General features: G+C 32.0%; 1 protein-coding gene across 1 annotated transcript in view; it reads left to right on the top strand.

Moving 5' to 3' along the window:
• LOC139512879 (chitin synthase-like) overlaps positions 1 to 13,614 on the top strand; it is a 56,585-nt gene that overhangs the window by 33,793 nt on the left and 9,178 nt on the right. The window contains exons 23-31 of the mRNA XM_071300820.1: positions 166 to 282; positions 1,348 to 1,467; positions 4,079 to 4,185; positions 4,812 to 4,917; positions 5,375 to 5,528; positions 7,130 to 7,309; positions 7,763 to 7,898; positions 10,579 to 10,779; positions 11,045 to 11,272. Of these exons, the coding sequence (XP_071156921.1) occupies positions 166 to 282; positions 1,348 to 1,467; positions 4,079 to 4,185; positions 4,812 to 4,917; positions 5,375 to 5,528; positions 7,130 to 7,309; positions 7,763 to 7,898; positions 10,579 to 10,779; positions 11,045 to 11,272 (1,349 nt within the window). The remainder of the gene's footprint in view (positions 1 to 165; positions 283 to 1,347; positions 1,468 to 4,078; positions 4,186 to 4,811; positions 4,918 to 5,374; positions 5,529 to 7,129; positions 7,310 to 7,762; positions 7,899 to 10,578; positions 10,780 to 11,044; positions 11,273 to 13,614) is intronic.

Genomic DNA, 13,614 nt, shown 5'->3' with positions numbered 1-13,614 from the left:
AAAAACTGATGCATATACCCTTCTTGTCGATTAGTAATAAGAATATTTCAATGTTTATAAATATACTGAAATTAACATTACATATCTTTACACGATTGTTGTCAATTCGACAGCAACTTTTTTAATATATATTAAATTATTGAATTTTTCTTTTATTCTTTGTAGACTGTTTTTGAGTCCTTTATACTGTAGCATTCTCTCAGAACAGCATTTACTGATGAACAGACGAAGACAAATCAAACGGATCAGAAAAGATTTTGTTAACGGGGCTGAAGTATTTAGGTAAGGTTATTATTTTCTTATTTCTTAGTTAGACAAACAAAGGATGTCCTTATATCAATATTGTAAACAAACTAGGTATCATAATGCATTATTTATTCGACTTTTGCACAAAAATAATATCACGAATGGACAAGTTGTGTCTATGTCTAACTTTTTTCATAACAATAAAAACAAAATGCATAAATATATCGTCATCAGTATGCTGGAGATGAATAAACACGAAACATAGTTTCCCTCAAATAATTTGGATTACAGTTTCGTCAGGAGAATTGAAAAGATACAATAGTACAAATCAAAGGAAGTATACACTATTGTTTGTAAATATTTTTGTTTAGTTGACATTGATAACAAAGTACATCTTCATAGCTACTATACAATAAAAGTTTTACACAAAAATTATAGGTGTACGGTAACCTATTGTCACTCACATTTTGATACTGAAAGGTCGGTACCTCTGCTAGAGGACTCTATGCCCCCAACCTTATAAAAGAGGGACGAACGATACCAAAGGGACAGTCAAACTCATAAATCTAAAACAAACTGACAATAACCAAGCCTGTAACTAGTATGCTTTGTAAAGACATGAAAATACGGATAATGTGTTATATTCATAGTATGTTCTTAAGTGATTTTTGTTGTAGCAAACATGTGTTATGAACGAAGTGGTTAGAATGATTTGATATCAAGAGAACGCACTCGCTTTGTTATAATTCTTATAGATTTACATAAATGTATTACAGCTTTCTTGTTCTTTGAATACATAACTTTTGTTTAGAGTATAAAATTTGACAATCTTGATATTCTTCCCTCTTCTGATTATTTGTTTACACTTGAAGATATATTGGAAACAATCACCAAATGTACGTCACATAAATCACACCATTATATTCAGGTTCTGTATTAGAACTTCTTACAATTGAAACTTGAGTTGTAAGGTTCTTTTTTGATTTAATAAAAAATCTAAAATAATTTGTGCTGTATAAGTATTTGAACATTATTCAAACACAAACATATCTTGTCGTCAACAATGAGATGAACATAACATGTACTATATTTTATTTCTAGGATTGCTGTTGATGATAATAAAACATCTTTTAAAAAGATACCTCCAATGATATATGCTTGTGCAACCATGTGGCATGAAAATCGACAGGAAATGGTACAGATATTAAAGTCATTATACAGGTAGGCAACAGTATTGGTCTCTGTAAAAAAAGAGCGTAAGCACATTTTTGTTCATTCTTTACAACTACGGTTCAGTTTTTTGTACACAAATGTATAAGGAGATGAGAAGTCAACATCCAATTATATTCAAAAAACATTTAAAGATCACAATGCTGTCTTTAATAGTAGACAAGTTTTTAGAAATATGTATAATTCTGAGTCACTGAACAGAGACTTTCAAATATTCACCATGACCACAAAATTGTCCAAAAGAATTTAGAAATCAATAAAAAAAAATCGCTGTCATTTTTATTGTTTTATGACGGGGGCATGTTTGTTTGGCTCATTTCAACTATTTGATTTCCATTTTAAACCCTCTTTTAAACTTTATCAGTAAAATAGCATAAGCACCTTAAAGAAATTAAACAAAAACCAACTGTATTTTAAACCGCAGGAGATTTAACAGGTGTTAAAATTCTAAGTTACAATTTGAAATCAATAAGGATCATTAAGGTGTATGGAAAATATATGATATGTTTATTCTAGTTGGATGCTTGATAATCCTTCGCTCACTCAAGACAACCTTGCACGTGTATCAGAATAATTAGGGCAACAGTAGTATACCGGTGTACAAAAGTCATAAATCGATTGAGAGAAAACAAATCCAGGTTACAAACTAAAATTGAGACAAGGAACAACAGGAACACTGAAGTATAACAAAACCAAACGCCAACATAAATAGGAACAAAATATGTGATAACAACTGCCATACTCCTGACTTGATACAGGTCATCTTAAGAAAAAATACGTGTTGAAACTGGTTTTATGACTAGCCCCACCTCCTTCTTTATGACAATGTTAAAAAAATCAATAAAAAAGACAACATTACGTAATTGACAACCAGCGCTAACAAACTCAATAAACCAAAATCTAAGATGTGGAAAAATGTCATCAGTTAGTTCAGACACAGACACATATCAGAAATCAAGCACTTTTTAATGGTATCCCTCAGAATTTACTGAGTGTCAGTTTGAATCTTTCTGTGGAAGCAGCTTCTACGTAAGGCTCATACTCCTGTATGTAAGTGAACATGCACGAGCATAACGTATCAAGCCGCGTAATGACTATTGACTGTTCGATTTTCTAACAGTGTTAAACAGGGTTTCACCCAACATATACAAAAACATTCTTGGTATTCCAAAACGAAAGCTTATACAGAAGAAGAAATATACTTAACAACAAAATTACTTTCTTTTACCTGTGTATAAGATGACGTAAATTTTTAATAAGTTGATGTTTTTTGAAATTGTATAGCATTTCACAGCGGCAGAATATTTTTACTTTAATTATTCGTCCCTTATTTTTATTAACTTTTTATTTACATTGTATCATAGATCAAGTTTATTCGTCAGTGTATGTTCATTTATGTTACTACGTATTTTGAATGAGTTAAGCCATTCCAGTGAATATTATATAGTGTGTCATTCTATGTTGTGATGTTACACTATTGTTTCAGATAAGGGAGAAGGTTTGGTACCATTTGAACGTTTAGTCCCGCTGCAATTGTTTGCACCTGTCCTAATTTAGAAATCTGATGTTCAGTAGTAGTGATTTGTTGATGTGGTTCATAAGTGTTTCTCATTTCTCGTTTTTCATATAGATTAGACCGTTGGTTTTCGCTTTGAATGGTTTTATAATAGTAATTTGTTGGGTCCTTTTATAGCTTGCTGTTCGGTGTGAGCCCAAGCTCCGTGTTGAAGACCTTGTCTTGTCCTATAGTGGTTTACTTTTATAAATTGTGACTTGGAAGAAGATTTGTCTTATTAGCACTCATACCACATCTTCCTATATCTATGTGTTATCTACACGATTTGTCTGTTTGAAAAAAAATATCACACATACAGTTTAGTCTGCTTCAAATCTTGACTTTAAAAAATTATAAATTGACTATGAGAGCATTTTGTCCGACATAAGATGATTTTAGGTAACCAGTTGGGAACTTTCTACTTCTATGTAGCAACAACCCAGCATCGCAGGCGACTGGGTATTTAACTTTCAGTTGAAACGATAATCCAGATCTTGCGTTGCCTATCACGATTTCTTTGATAGAGGGTTGATGCTAACATGGAAGCAAGTGGTTAAGTAGAGTCATCCCTTGGAAAAAGTGTATGGAGACTATCACAACCTTATTTACCGTTATTGTATATATGATATTCAGTTAACAATAGACGTGTTCTAAAAAATAATTAACAAAAAATATGGAACTCCGAGGAACCTATAAAACATTAAGAACTAATAATAATTGATTTTTCCTTTTCTCGAATGTTATTTCACCGAAAGAGGATTATCTCCGAATTTTTTACTGGTGCATAATACACAGCAGGATTTGTAAACAACTTCTTTAGCACCAGAGATCACCTATTTTGTGTTTTGTACATGTCTTTTCGTTACTTTTTTCTAGCCATGGCGTAGCTCGTTGGCCTTCAACTTATGAGTTTGAATATCACTTTGGTATCTTTCCTCTTTAAGTCTGACCAAGATTATTAAGAGAGAAACGTAAAGCATATTTGATATTTACAATGAATATAAAATGTAGACAATAGAAAAATGCAATTAATATATATTTTTGCAGACTTGACACAGACCAGTTTGTAAGACAGAAGGCTGTGGAAACATATATTTTACAGAATGAAGGTGCAGAAGTGATAACAGGAGAATTTGAGTACTATGAATTTGAAGGTAATAAGATCATTTAATGTGTATGTGCAAGTCTTGGCATTTATTTCAAGATATAGATATACATATTGGCCTTTATTCCATTTGTTTTCATCATAAATATATTCTATGATTATACCAATGTAGACCTTCCAATTTCTTTGAACATAATCGTTTTACTCGACTTTAGTTGAAATGTGGTCGGGTTGTTGTCTCTTTGACATATTCTCCATTTCCATTTTCTTGTTACTGAAGTAAAATTCCTTGTTAATTGAGGTATTCCAATTAAAAAAAAAATCGAAACACATGAAACGAATGTAGACATTATGTGTCTTTGCGTTGTTTTTCGACACTGTCAGTTGGTCTTTGACTTTTGAGTTTGAATATCACTTTGATATCTTCAGCCTCTCTTCATGTTCAAAACTGACCATGGCATCTTTTCATATACAAAACTGACCCCAAAATAGCAAACCAATAGAAATGGTTAACCTATTTTATGGAATGAAACAATGTATATCCATAGGAATGCACTTTTTAAAATATTTCTCAAAACAGTAGTTATACATTTATACTTGATTTTCTAAAAATAAAAAAAGATTTGTAATTTGTATATTTGTCTATATACTGGATCTGTGATATCTGTTTTACAGCTCACATCCTATTTGATGATGCTTATGAATTGGACGATAATGAAGAAGAAATGGTGCCTAACAAATTTGTGAGACTGTTTACAGATGTCATGCAGGAAGCTGCAAAGTATGTTAAAAATTAATTGCAAACTTTTTATTTGTATATTAGATTGTATTAGTTTGTATTAAAAAGTAAAATCCAAAAATACTGAACTCCGAGAAAAAATCAAAAAGGAAAGTCCCTAATCAAATGGCAAAATCAAAAGCTCAAACACATCAAACGAATAGATAACAACTGTCATATTCCTGTCTTGATAAAAGCATTTTTCAAAAGACTATTTTCAAAACATACTAATTACAAAGGCAGCAATTTTAAACATTTTTGTAAATATGAATAGAATACAGCTAAATTGGGAAGATCTTGTTTATATCTTTATTTATCCAAGTACAGAAATAACCTTCTGTCAAATAATACAAAAGAAAGACAACTAAAGATATTTGAAAAAAGAAAATATTTAGATACTCAACATGCATAGTAGTTTGCAATTATATTTACCATAACATATTATAAACTTATGCTGTAGTGCTATCCATAAGAAAAACGTAGAGCTCAGAAAGCCGAGAATAATTCCATCTCCCTATGGAGCACAGTTAGTGTTTCTTCTTCCTGGAAACAACCTAATGTATGTTCATTTAAAAGACAAGAATAAAATACGACACAGGAAAAGGTGGTCCCAGGTATGATAATTACAGCAAATATTATTATTAATCAAACACTTAAAAAAGTAACATATCAGTTGAGGATATACGGCAGGTTAAGGGTAGTTATCGGACAAAGGTTTATAAGGATATCTTTTAATGTTATAATTACAATGATTTTTTTTTATAGTTTTATGTTGCATTTTCACAAATCTGTCCAAGGTATCTGGAGGATTGGCGCTTTCAAATAAGTTTACCCCACCACATTATGTATGTGCCTGTCCCAAGTCAGAAGTCAGTAATACAGTAGTAGTCGTTTGTTGCTATATATCAAAAATTGTTTTTTTATTTTTTTGTTCATAAATGAGGAATTTTATTTTTTCCTTTGAATTGTTTACATATTATGTCATTGTCGGGCTTAATAAATAAGGGCAACAGTAGTACACCGCTGTTCAAAAGTCATAATCAATCGAGAGAAAACAAATTGGGGTTACAAACTTAAACCTTAAGAAACACATCAACTATAAGAGGAAAACAACGAAACAACAGAATACTGAAGTGTAATCAAAGACAAACTATAATGAACGCCAAAAATCAAAATCAGATTACAAACTAAAACCGAGGGAAACAACAGAACATTGAAGTGCAACAAAAACATAAAACCAGATTCAACCCACCATTGTTTTCTTGAAATATCATGGGCAAAGTCATGATCATGGCAGTTGCCGTCTTCATGTCCGTATTTGTGTTTATTGGCGTTTGTCTTTGTGGCAGCTCAGTGTTTCTGTAGTTTCGTTATTTTCGTCTTATAGTTTGTGTGTTTCCTTTGATTGAGTTTATTGACCTGTATTCTTTGTCGCTCAATTTATTCATGACTTTTAAACAGTATGCAACTAATGTTACCTGTATCTAATATAGCTGTCTTTGCGGTTTGGGCTTTGGTCATTGTTGAAGGCCATATGGTGACATATAGTTGTAAAATCTATGTCATCAGGTTTATTGTGGAGAGCTTTATCATTTGCAATCATACCATAACTTAATTATATATCTCTCGTTTGCCCAGAAAAAAAGAGTCGTCCAAACAGGAAAATATAATCTGTAGTTTTTTACAAAGACATTTTACTTATGTATGATATGTTCCAAATTTCAGTAAACTATAATGTATAGATTATATCACTATTTTCGGTCATCTGTTATGACATGATCTTTATTACACCAGATGGTTATATTGCCCTACAGTTGTAAACCAAATAGAATTTAACTTCATTTGAATTTGCATGATTTACTGCAATTTTTATGATTTGTGCAGATTTATAAGTCAATCACGCCTTAATTACCGTTGATGTTTATAACTGATTCCACAAATCAAAAAACACATAATGATATGGTATTTTAACATGTAAAAATGTATCCACTATCATTTGTGGAAAATTAGTATTTTATCCATCTGTCTCATATCATTTTTTTTAAATGTAATTGGATTAAATATAACTCAACCGGTATTTGCAGTGTGCTCACTTAATTTAAAACAATCACCTGTTAAAATTAGGTAGTTAACAATTTACTACAATATATGTTTTCGTACATTTACTGAATAGAAAGAAAGCATAAAGCATTTTCATATGTTTGATATACTTCAGGTAATGTACATGTACTACCTACTTGGCTATCGCTTAGGAAATGAATGTAAGGAAAGAATAAAGCTTTACTTGAAAGAAGATAAATTTGATGACCACATCACATGGGATACTGAAAAGAAAGATGGAAAATTCGGAAAAAGCCAGATATTTAATTTTCTGGATGATGAAGTCTTGTATAGGGTGAGCTTATCCTATGGAAATAACATAACACGTAAAAGATTATAAAATTCTCGGTTTTTTCATGTTCTTCATACATGCAGTATTCTAAAGGGTGTAAGATGAAGCTTCTGAAAAAAGTAAAATTATTCATTAGACAATATTTTCTGTTCGAGTTTGTTCTTTGAAAGGACATTTCTTGAAATAACTTTTATCATTCTGTTTATTTTTATGTACACTTATTATTCTGCAATAAATTGATAATTCATTTGAAAGATTTATGACTCTAACCAATTCTACGCCTTTAAAAATATCTACTCTCCCTTCAATGACAATGTCTGTATTGTGTGTAGTCTGGAATACAACATATATATATCTCATATCTCTAATAAACGGTTTTCTGTGTATAAAAATATAAAAATTGTTATCACAATGTATTTAAAACTTCAAATAGAAATAACTACTTTTATTTTGAAGGCTGAAAATACGTTCATATTAGCTTTAGATGGAGATGTGGATTTTACTCCGAAAGCTGTTAGATTGCTTATTGATAGAATGGTTAAGAATGAAGAGTTAGGTGCTGCATGTGGACGTATACATCCTATTGGTAAAGGTGGGTATATATGAAGCACACTGAATTTTAGTTACATTGTTTGTTTTTTACAAAATATCCTAATTCACTTTTGAATGAGATTTAGAAACATATATTTTATCCTGTATCTTTTGATTTATTATTAAGTTTGTAACTAGTGAATGATTACAATTGATACCTTACAATCGTTAAAAGAGGGACGAAAGATACCAAAGGGACAGTCAAACTCATAAATCTAAAACAAACTGACAACGCCATGACTAAAAATGAAAAAGACAAACAGAAAAACAATAGCACACACGACACAACATAGAAAACTAAAGAATAAACAACACGAACCCCACCAAAAACTAGGGGTGATCTCAGGTGCTCCGGAAGGGTAAGCAGATCCTGCTCCACATGTGGCACCCGTCGTGTTGCTTATGTGATTACAAATCCGGTAAATAGTCTAATTCGGTAGGTCACATTCATGAAAGGGAAGGGGATTGTAGTTACGACGTAAGGAACATATCCGATATCATTTGTGAAACGGTTATTCCATAACGGTCAACCAACTCGTGATGGCGTCCGTAAAATTTACGAAGGGATGATTTCAACTTCACCATTTGGAACTCTTGGTTTAATAGCTTCCTTGTGAGCAGTAACCCTCTATCAAGAAAATCATGATAGGAAATGCAAGCACGGAAATATCGTATCAATTGGGAGATATATACCCCGTATGCAGGTGCTGCTGGAATGTTGCTACTTAGAAATGGAAAGTTCACAATTGGAAAGCTGAAATCATCTCTTTTGTCGTAAAGTTTTGTTTTCAACCGACCCTCATTGTCAATTTCTAGATGTAAGTCAAGATATGAAGCCGACTTAACTGTATCTGTAGTATCCTTTATCTCCAATTCGATGGGATAGATGCGTTCCACATAATATCCAAATTTTGAATTGTTTAGTGAAAGAACGTCATAAGCTGTCAAAGAACACATTGACGTCTCTGTCCCCTGATATAAGTATTACAAACATTTGACTTCTCTAACCTTTGACGAAAGTATTCACATTTCAAACTAAAAGACATTAAAAGAATTGGTCCTGTTTTGTTTCATAGAATAATACTGGTTAACATAGATCCTAGTGACAGATAATTCTTTCTTTGTAAAATAATTCTCTGAAACTAACATCATCAAGATTCTTGATATTTTGATTGACAACCTATTTTTTTATGTTTGGAGGACGTGTTTTTCAATAAACAATCGGCTTTCTCATGGGAACCATATATTCACCTTATTGCCGACTTTATTCATATGGTACAGACTTCATACAGGAACTTGTTCAAGTGAAAAGAATAAAAAGAAGCTAGATTATTTTTTTTACTTCACACTCCGCTGTATGAATAATGTCCTCTCATTAAATAATTAACAGTTCGGTAACCATGTTAACGCATGTATCGCACCAAGCAGATACAGTTAAGTCTGCGTCTTATATTGAATTGCTGTTTTAGCGATGACGGATATGTTTCCATGTTTTGACTGTTCCTCTAGTATCTTTCGCCCCTATTTTTCCACACTTGCGTCCATTTTTTCCTCAAATATCGAATAAGACTAATCACTGGGCTTGTATTACAATGAGTAACATGATGAGTGCCAAATATGGAGCAGGATATCATTACCTTTCCGGAATTATAAGGCCTAACAAGTAAATGTGCTTACCTGAAAATAGGGGAAAAGATATTATGTCCCTTATGTAGCTCGTGCATGCTAAGGTGTGAAACTCGCATTAGTAAGAATACACCGTATACATAGCACTAGAAAAGTGGCGGTGTTGCATGAATTATAAATTCGTGCAGAGTAGAACATAAAGTCTCTTTCTAACTGTCCGTCAATGAATGAATGAATGGATGAATTAATGAATGAATGCGTAAAAGGTAGTAAACATAGTACACATAACAAACAGTGTATACTAGTATATAGCTGTACTCTTCTAGTAAAAAGCTACGACGACAAGTATTTTGTTTTTTGTCATGTCAATGTTAGTCGTTGTCAATTGATTGATTGATTGATTCAAAGTTGCTTAATGGTCGTTATGGACTTTGAGATTGCTTATTTTATTGATTCCTTTCGCGCTTTTTTCAAAATTTAAAATGTCTTATAAAGAGTTTGTTTTTTAATCATTATTACTGCTGTATGAATATTGTTACTTATGAGACAGACGTATTGTTATTATTGACTTTTTTTTTGCAATATTACATATCGGACATGTTTTAAAAATGAAAAAAAAACCAACAATTTATTAATTTTAATCGTAACATTTTTTAAACATTCATGTAGTAAATGAAAAAATTACAAGATGATGTATATGAGAAGTAATGATTAACAAGTGAGCTGCGTCGGATAAAAATCGACCTTATGCAAATGAATAATTTGACAGGTTTACTTCTCAACTTATTTTAAAAATGCTCTCATCATTAAATGGCAGTCATAGTAAAATTCATCTAAAAATGCTACATGTGCATCCAATTTAATATATGTTTCAAGGAATTGCATTTTAGAGCTGGTTGTCTTGCTAATAGTTACATAACTCGATGACCGATACAATATTCAATGAGGCATATATGGCTTACATAATGTATTATTTCTTAGTACTAACATCATTAAAATTTCGATTGAAAATTTTCGATTTCGAAAAAAAAAAAGATTGTGTTCAATTTTCAAAGGTCCAATGGTATGGTATCAAAAATTTGAGTACGCCGTGGCCCACTGGTTACAGAAATCGACAGAACATGTCCTTGGATGTGTATTATGCAGCCCGGGATGTTTTAGTCTTTTTCGTGGGTCAGCTTTAATGGACGACAATGTCATGAGAAAGTATACCATCAAACCCACGGAAGCCTCACATCATCTTATGTATGACCAAGGTAATATTAAGAAATATCTGACGGCAAAGTTCGCTTTCAAGAATTGCATTGTGAAAAAAACAATATCAAATAATGGGAGTTAATGAATTCCTAGTATGAATTGTATTAGTATATTTTGATATGAGCGTCACTGATGAGTCTTATGTAGACGAAACATACGTCTGGCATACTTAATTATAATCCTAGTACCTTTGATAACTATTGTATAATGGATTGTCGCTATTATTTGAATGATGCTTTTATTTTATTTTTGTGATTTGAAAAGGTGAGGATCGCTGGTTGTGCACATTACTCCTTCAGCAAGGATATAGAGTAGATTATGCTGCTGCCTCAGATGCCTATACTTATGCACCCGAAGGATTTGGAGAATTCTTTAATCAAAGAAGACGTTGGATGCCGTCAACAATTGCTAATGTTATGGATTTATTAACAGATGCAAGGAACACTGTGTCTATAAATAACAATATAAGTTGGCTATATATGATTTATCAAGGTATTTTTTTTCATATAGATTCCGTTTTTTCAAGTACGATCAAAAGTTTAGACTGGAGCAAATACCAAATAGATTATTCTCTTAATTTTTATCTTCAAATATGGAATATATTAAAACTAAATATGTAAACACAACTTGCATCCACTTTAGCATTGTCTAGAAAACGTTTGCAGATCTAAAGATGAATTGATTACCTTTTCTTTCATGTTCAAATCATGTGTGTTTTCCCTTCTGATTTGGTCTCTCGCTCACTCATTACAGTGTGTTTGTTTAGCAATTATGCATATTAAACTGTAGGCATTACAATGTAATCGACTCTTTGGCATTCCAGTATATGGGAAACAATTATGGCTTGACATACGATGACATGGTTAGCAGCTGACGTTGCAGCTATATAACTTGTTCCCAAATGTCGTTGTGTAATGAAGTTTTCTGACGTAGCTTAATAACAACTTGTTGGTCTGTTCTTTGGTGGTCATTAATGAATATCGTCTGCCTGTACCGTTGTTTTAATGACTGCACTTTGACGTATTCCAGTCATCATCATTATTATGGCCTGATTCAGATTTTCGCAAAGTTGCGGCGATATGAATATGCAACATTTTATTAAACTCAAAGAAGTATGGAAGCATGTTTTTCATTTATATGAAGATTAGTCACTATTTTGTAAAACCATCAGTCATCAGTACTTTGTGTTGTTTGACGTTTCGTTTTTCATGATTTTTTTTTTATGTATTTGTCGAATTTTGTCTTTCTTAAATTTAGTGTTTAAGAGTAAACAAAACATATAGAAAACGGGACAATGAAGTTTAGACGTTTCGTATTAAGAATATAGTTTCATATATTAGATTATTAAACAAGGTTTATATTGTTCAAATACATTTCAGAACTGTTATTTTTGGATTCCGTACAAGAGATACTTAAGTTTCAAAGTACACACGATTATAAATTAATATTTATTTATTAATTACAAGATTGATTGTTTATATAAATATGCAGTGTTAATTTCCATTGTTTAACCAAGGCGTACATTTTAGATAAATAAATTGAATGAAAACTACGGTTCCTAATTTGTGCATTGGGATTAAAAATTCGATATGTATCATTACTTTCTTTTGTTTACAACTCTGTCTAGTATTGTTCTGGTCGTACTATTTCAAATATTCAATTTCATGACTGTATCATGTGTTTCCATAAGTTTACCATAGTACTATCATATGGTTGGGTTAAAAATTAATAGTAATGTTTTAATGTCTAATATTACCGTTTTAATTTATTGACATAACCGCACGACTCGATTCTCAATTATATGTGGTAAGATAATCGTTGCAAAGAATCCTGCTCAAACTTTAGTGAAAGACGGGTTTAACTTTGCATTGTTGAGAGAGTATATATTATTTGTTGAAGGCAATTGTAGTGACCTGCAACAATTGAGTTTAGTTATATGTCTTGTGTTTCTGTCTCAGCCCTAGGTTTTCTATATTTTGCATGTGTAGTGCATCATGACATAAGACATTGTTACGTGTACCATGATGAGCTTTCGTGCAAGACTGCTGTGTGTATTTTTTAACATGGAACATTTGATCAGACTTTGACTTTTTCACTGCTGACCTACATGTATGCACGTTGGGTGTGTCATCATGTTGCAGTGTGTTCCTCAGTATATTTCCTTCACCTTAAAATATAATTTTCAATTGACCTTGCTTCTGAATATGTGGCATGTAGATGTATTGTCATAAGATGATGAGTCTATTGGCACGAGAAACGTCATGTGAGCTTGACCTTTGCCCTTAAGGTAAAACTTGTATTTTTGTTTGAATTAAATGGAGAACTGTATGATTGGCACTCGTACCACATCTTCTTAGATATATTAGATATATTATAGATATATTGTTAGTTTTGTGTACCACAATTACCCTTTTCTCAAAATCCACTTTGTGTGTTTTTTTAACAAACTATGACTTTTTGACTCTTGACCTCTTGGTATGATTACCTTGACGTCAAGTCAGGAGTATCTGGTTTTGTTAGTCTTGTATGTTTTTAATTGTAAGTTTATTTTATGATTTGGAGTTTGAACTGGTACACATTTTGTTAAGGGCCATCTGAAGCCCGCCTCTGGGTGAGGGATTTTCTTGCTTTGTTGAAGATATAAAAAAAAAGAAGATGTGGTATGAATGCCAATGAGACAACTATCCACAAAAGACCAAAATGACACAGACATTGACAACTATAGGTCACCGTACGGCCTTCAAAAATGAGCAAAGTCCATACCGCATAGTCAGCTATGAGGACCCATTAGTGGCCCTTGACTGCTTTCTGCTCTTTTGTCATGGTTACTGTCT

This window comes from Mytilus edulis, chromosome 2, assembly GCF_963676685.1.
Source record: "Mytilus edulis chromosome 2, xbMytEdul2.2, whole genome shotgun sequence".
In the NCBI taxonomy this organism is placed as follows: Eukaryota; Metazoa; Mollusca; class Bivalvia; order Mytilida; family Mytilidae; genus Mytilus; species Mytilus edulis.
Note: the sequence above shows the minus strand (reverse complement) of the source record. Positions and strands in the feature narration are given on the sequence as shown.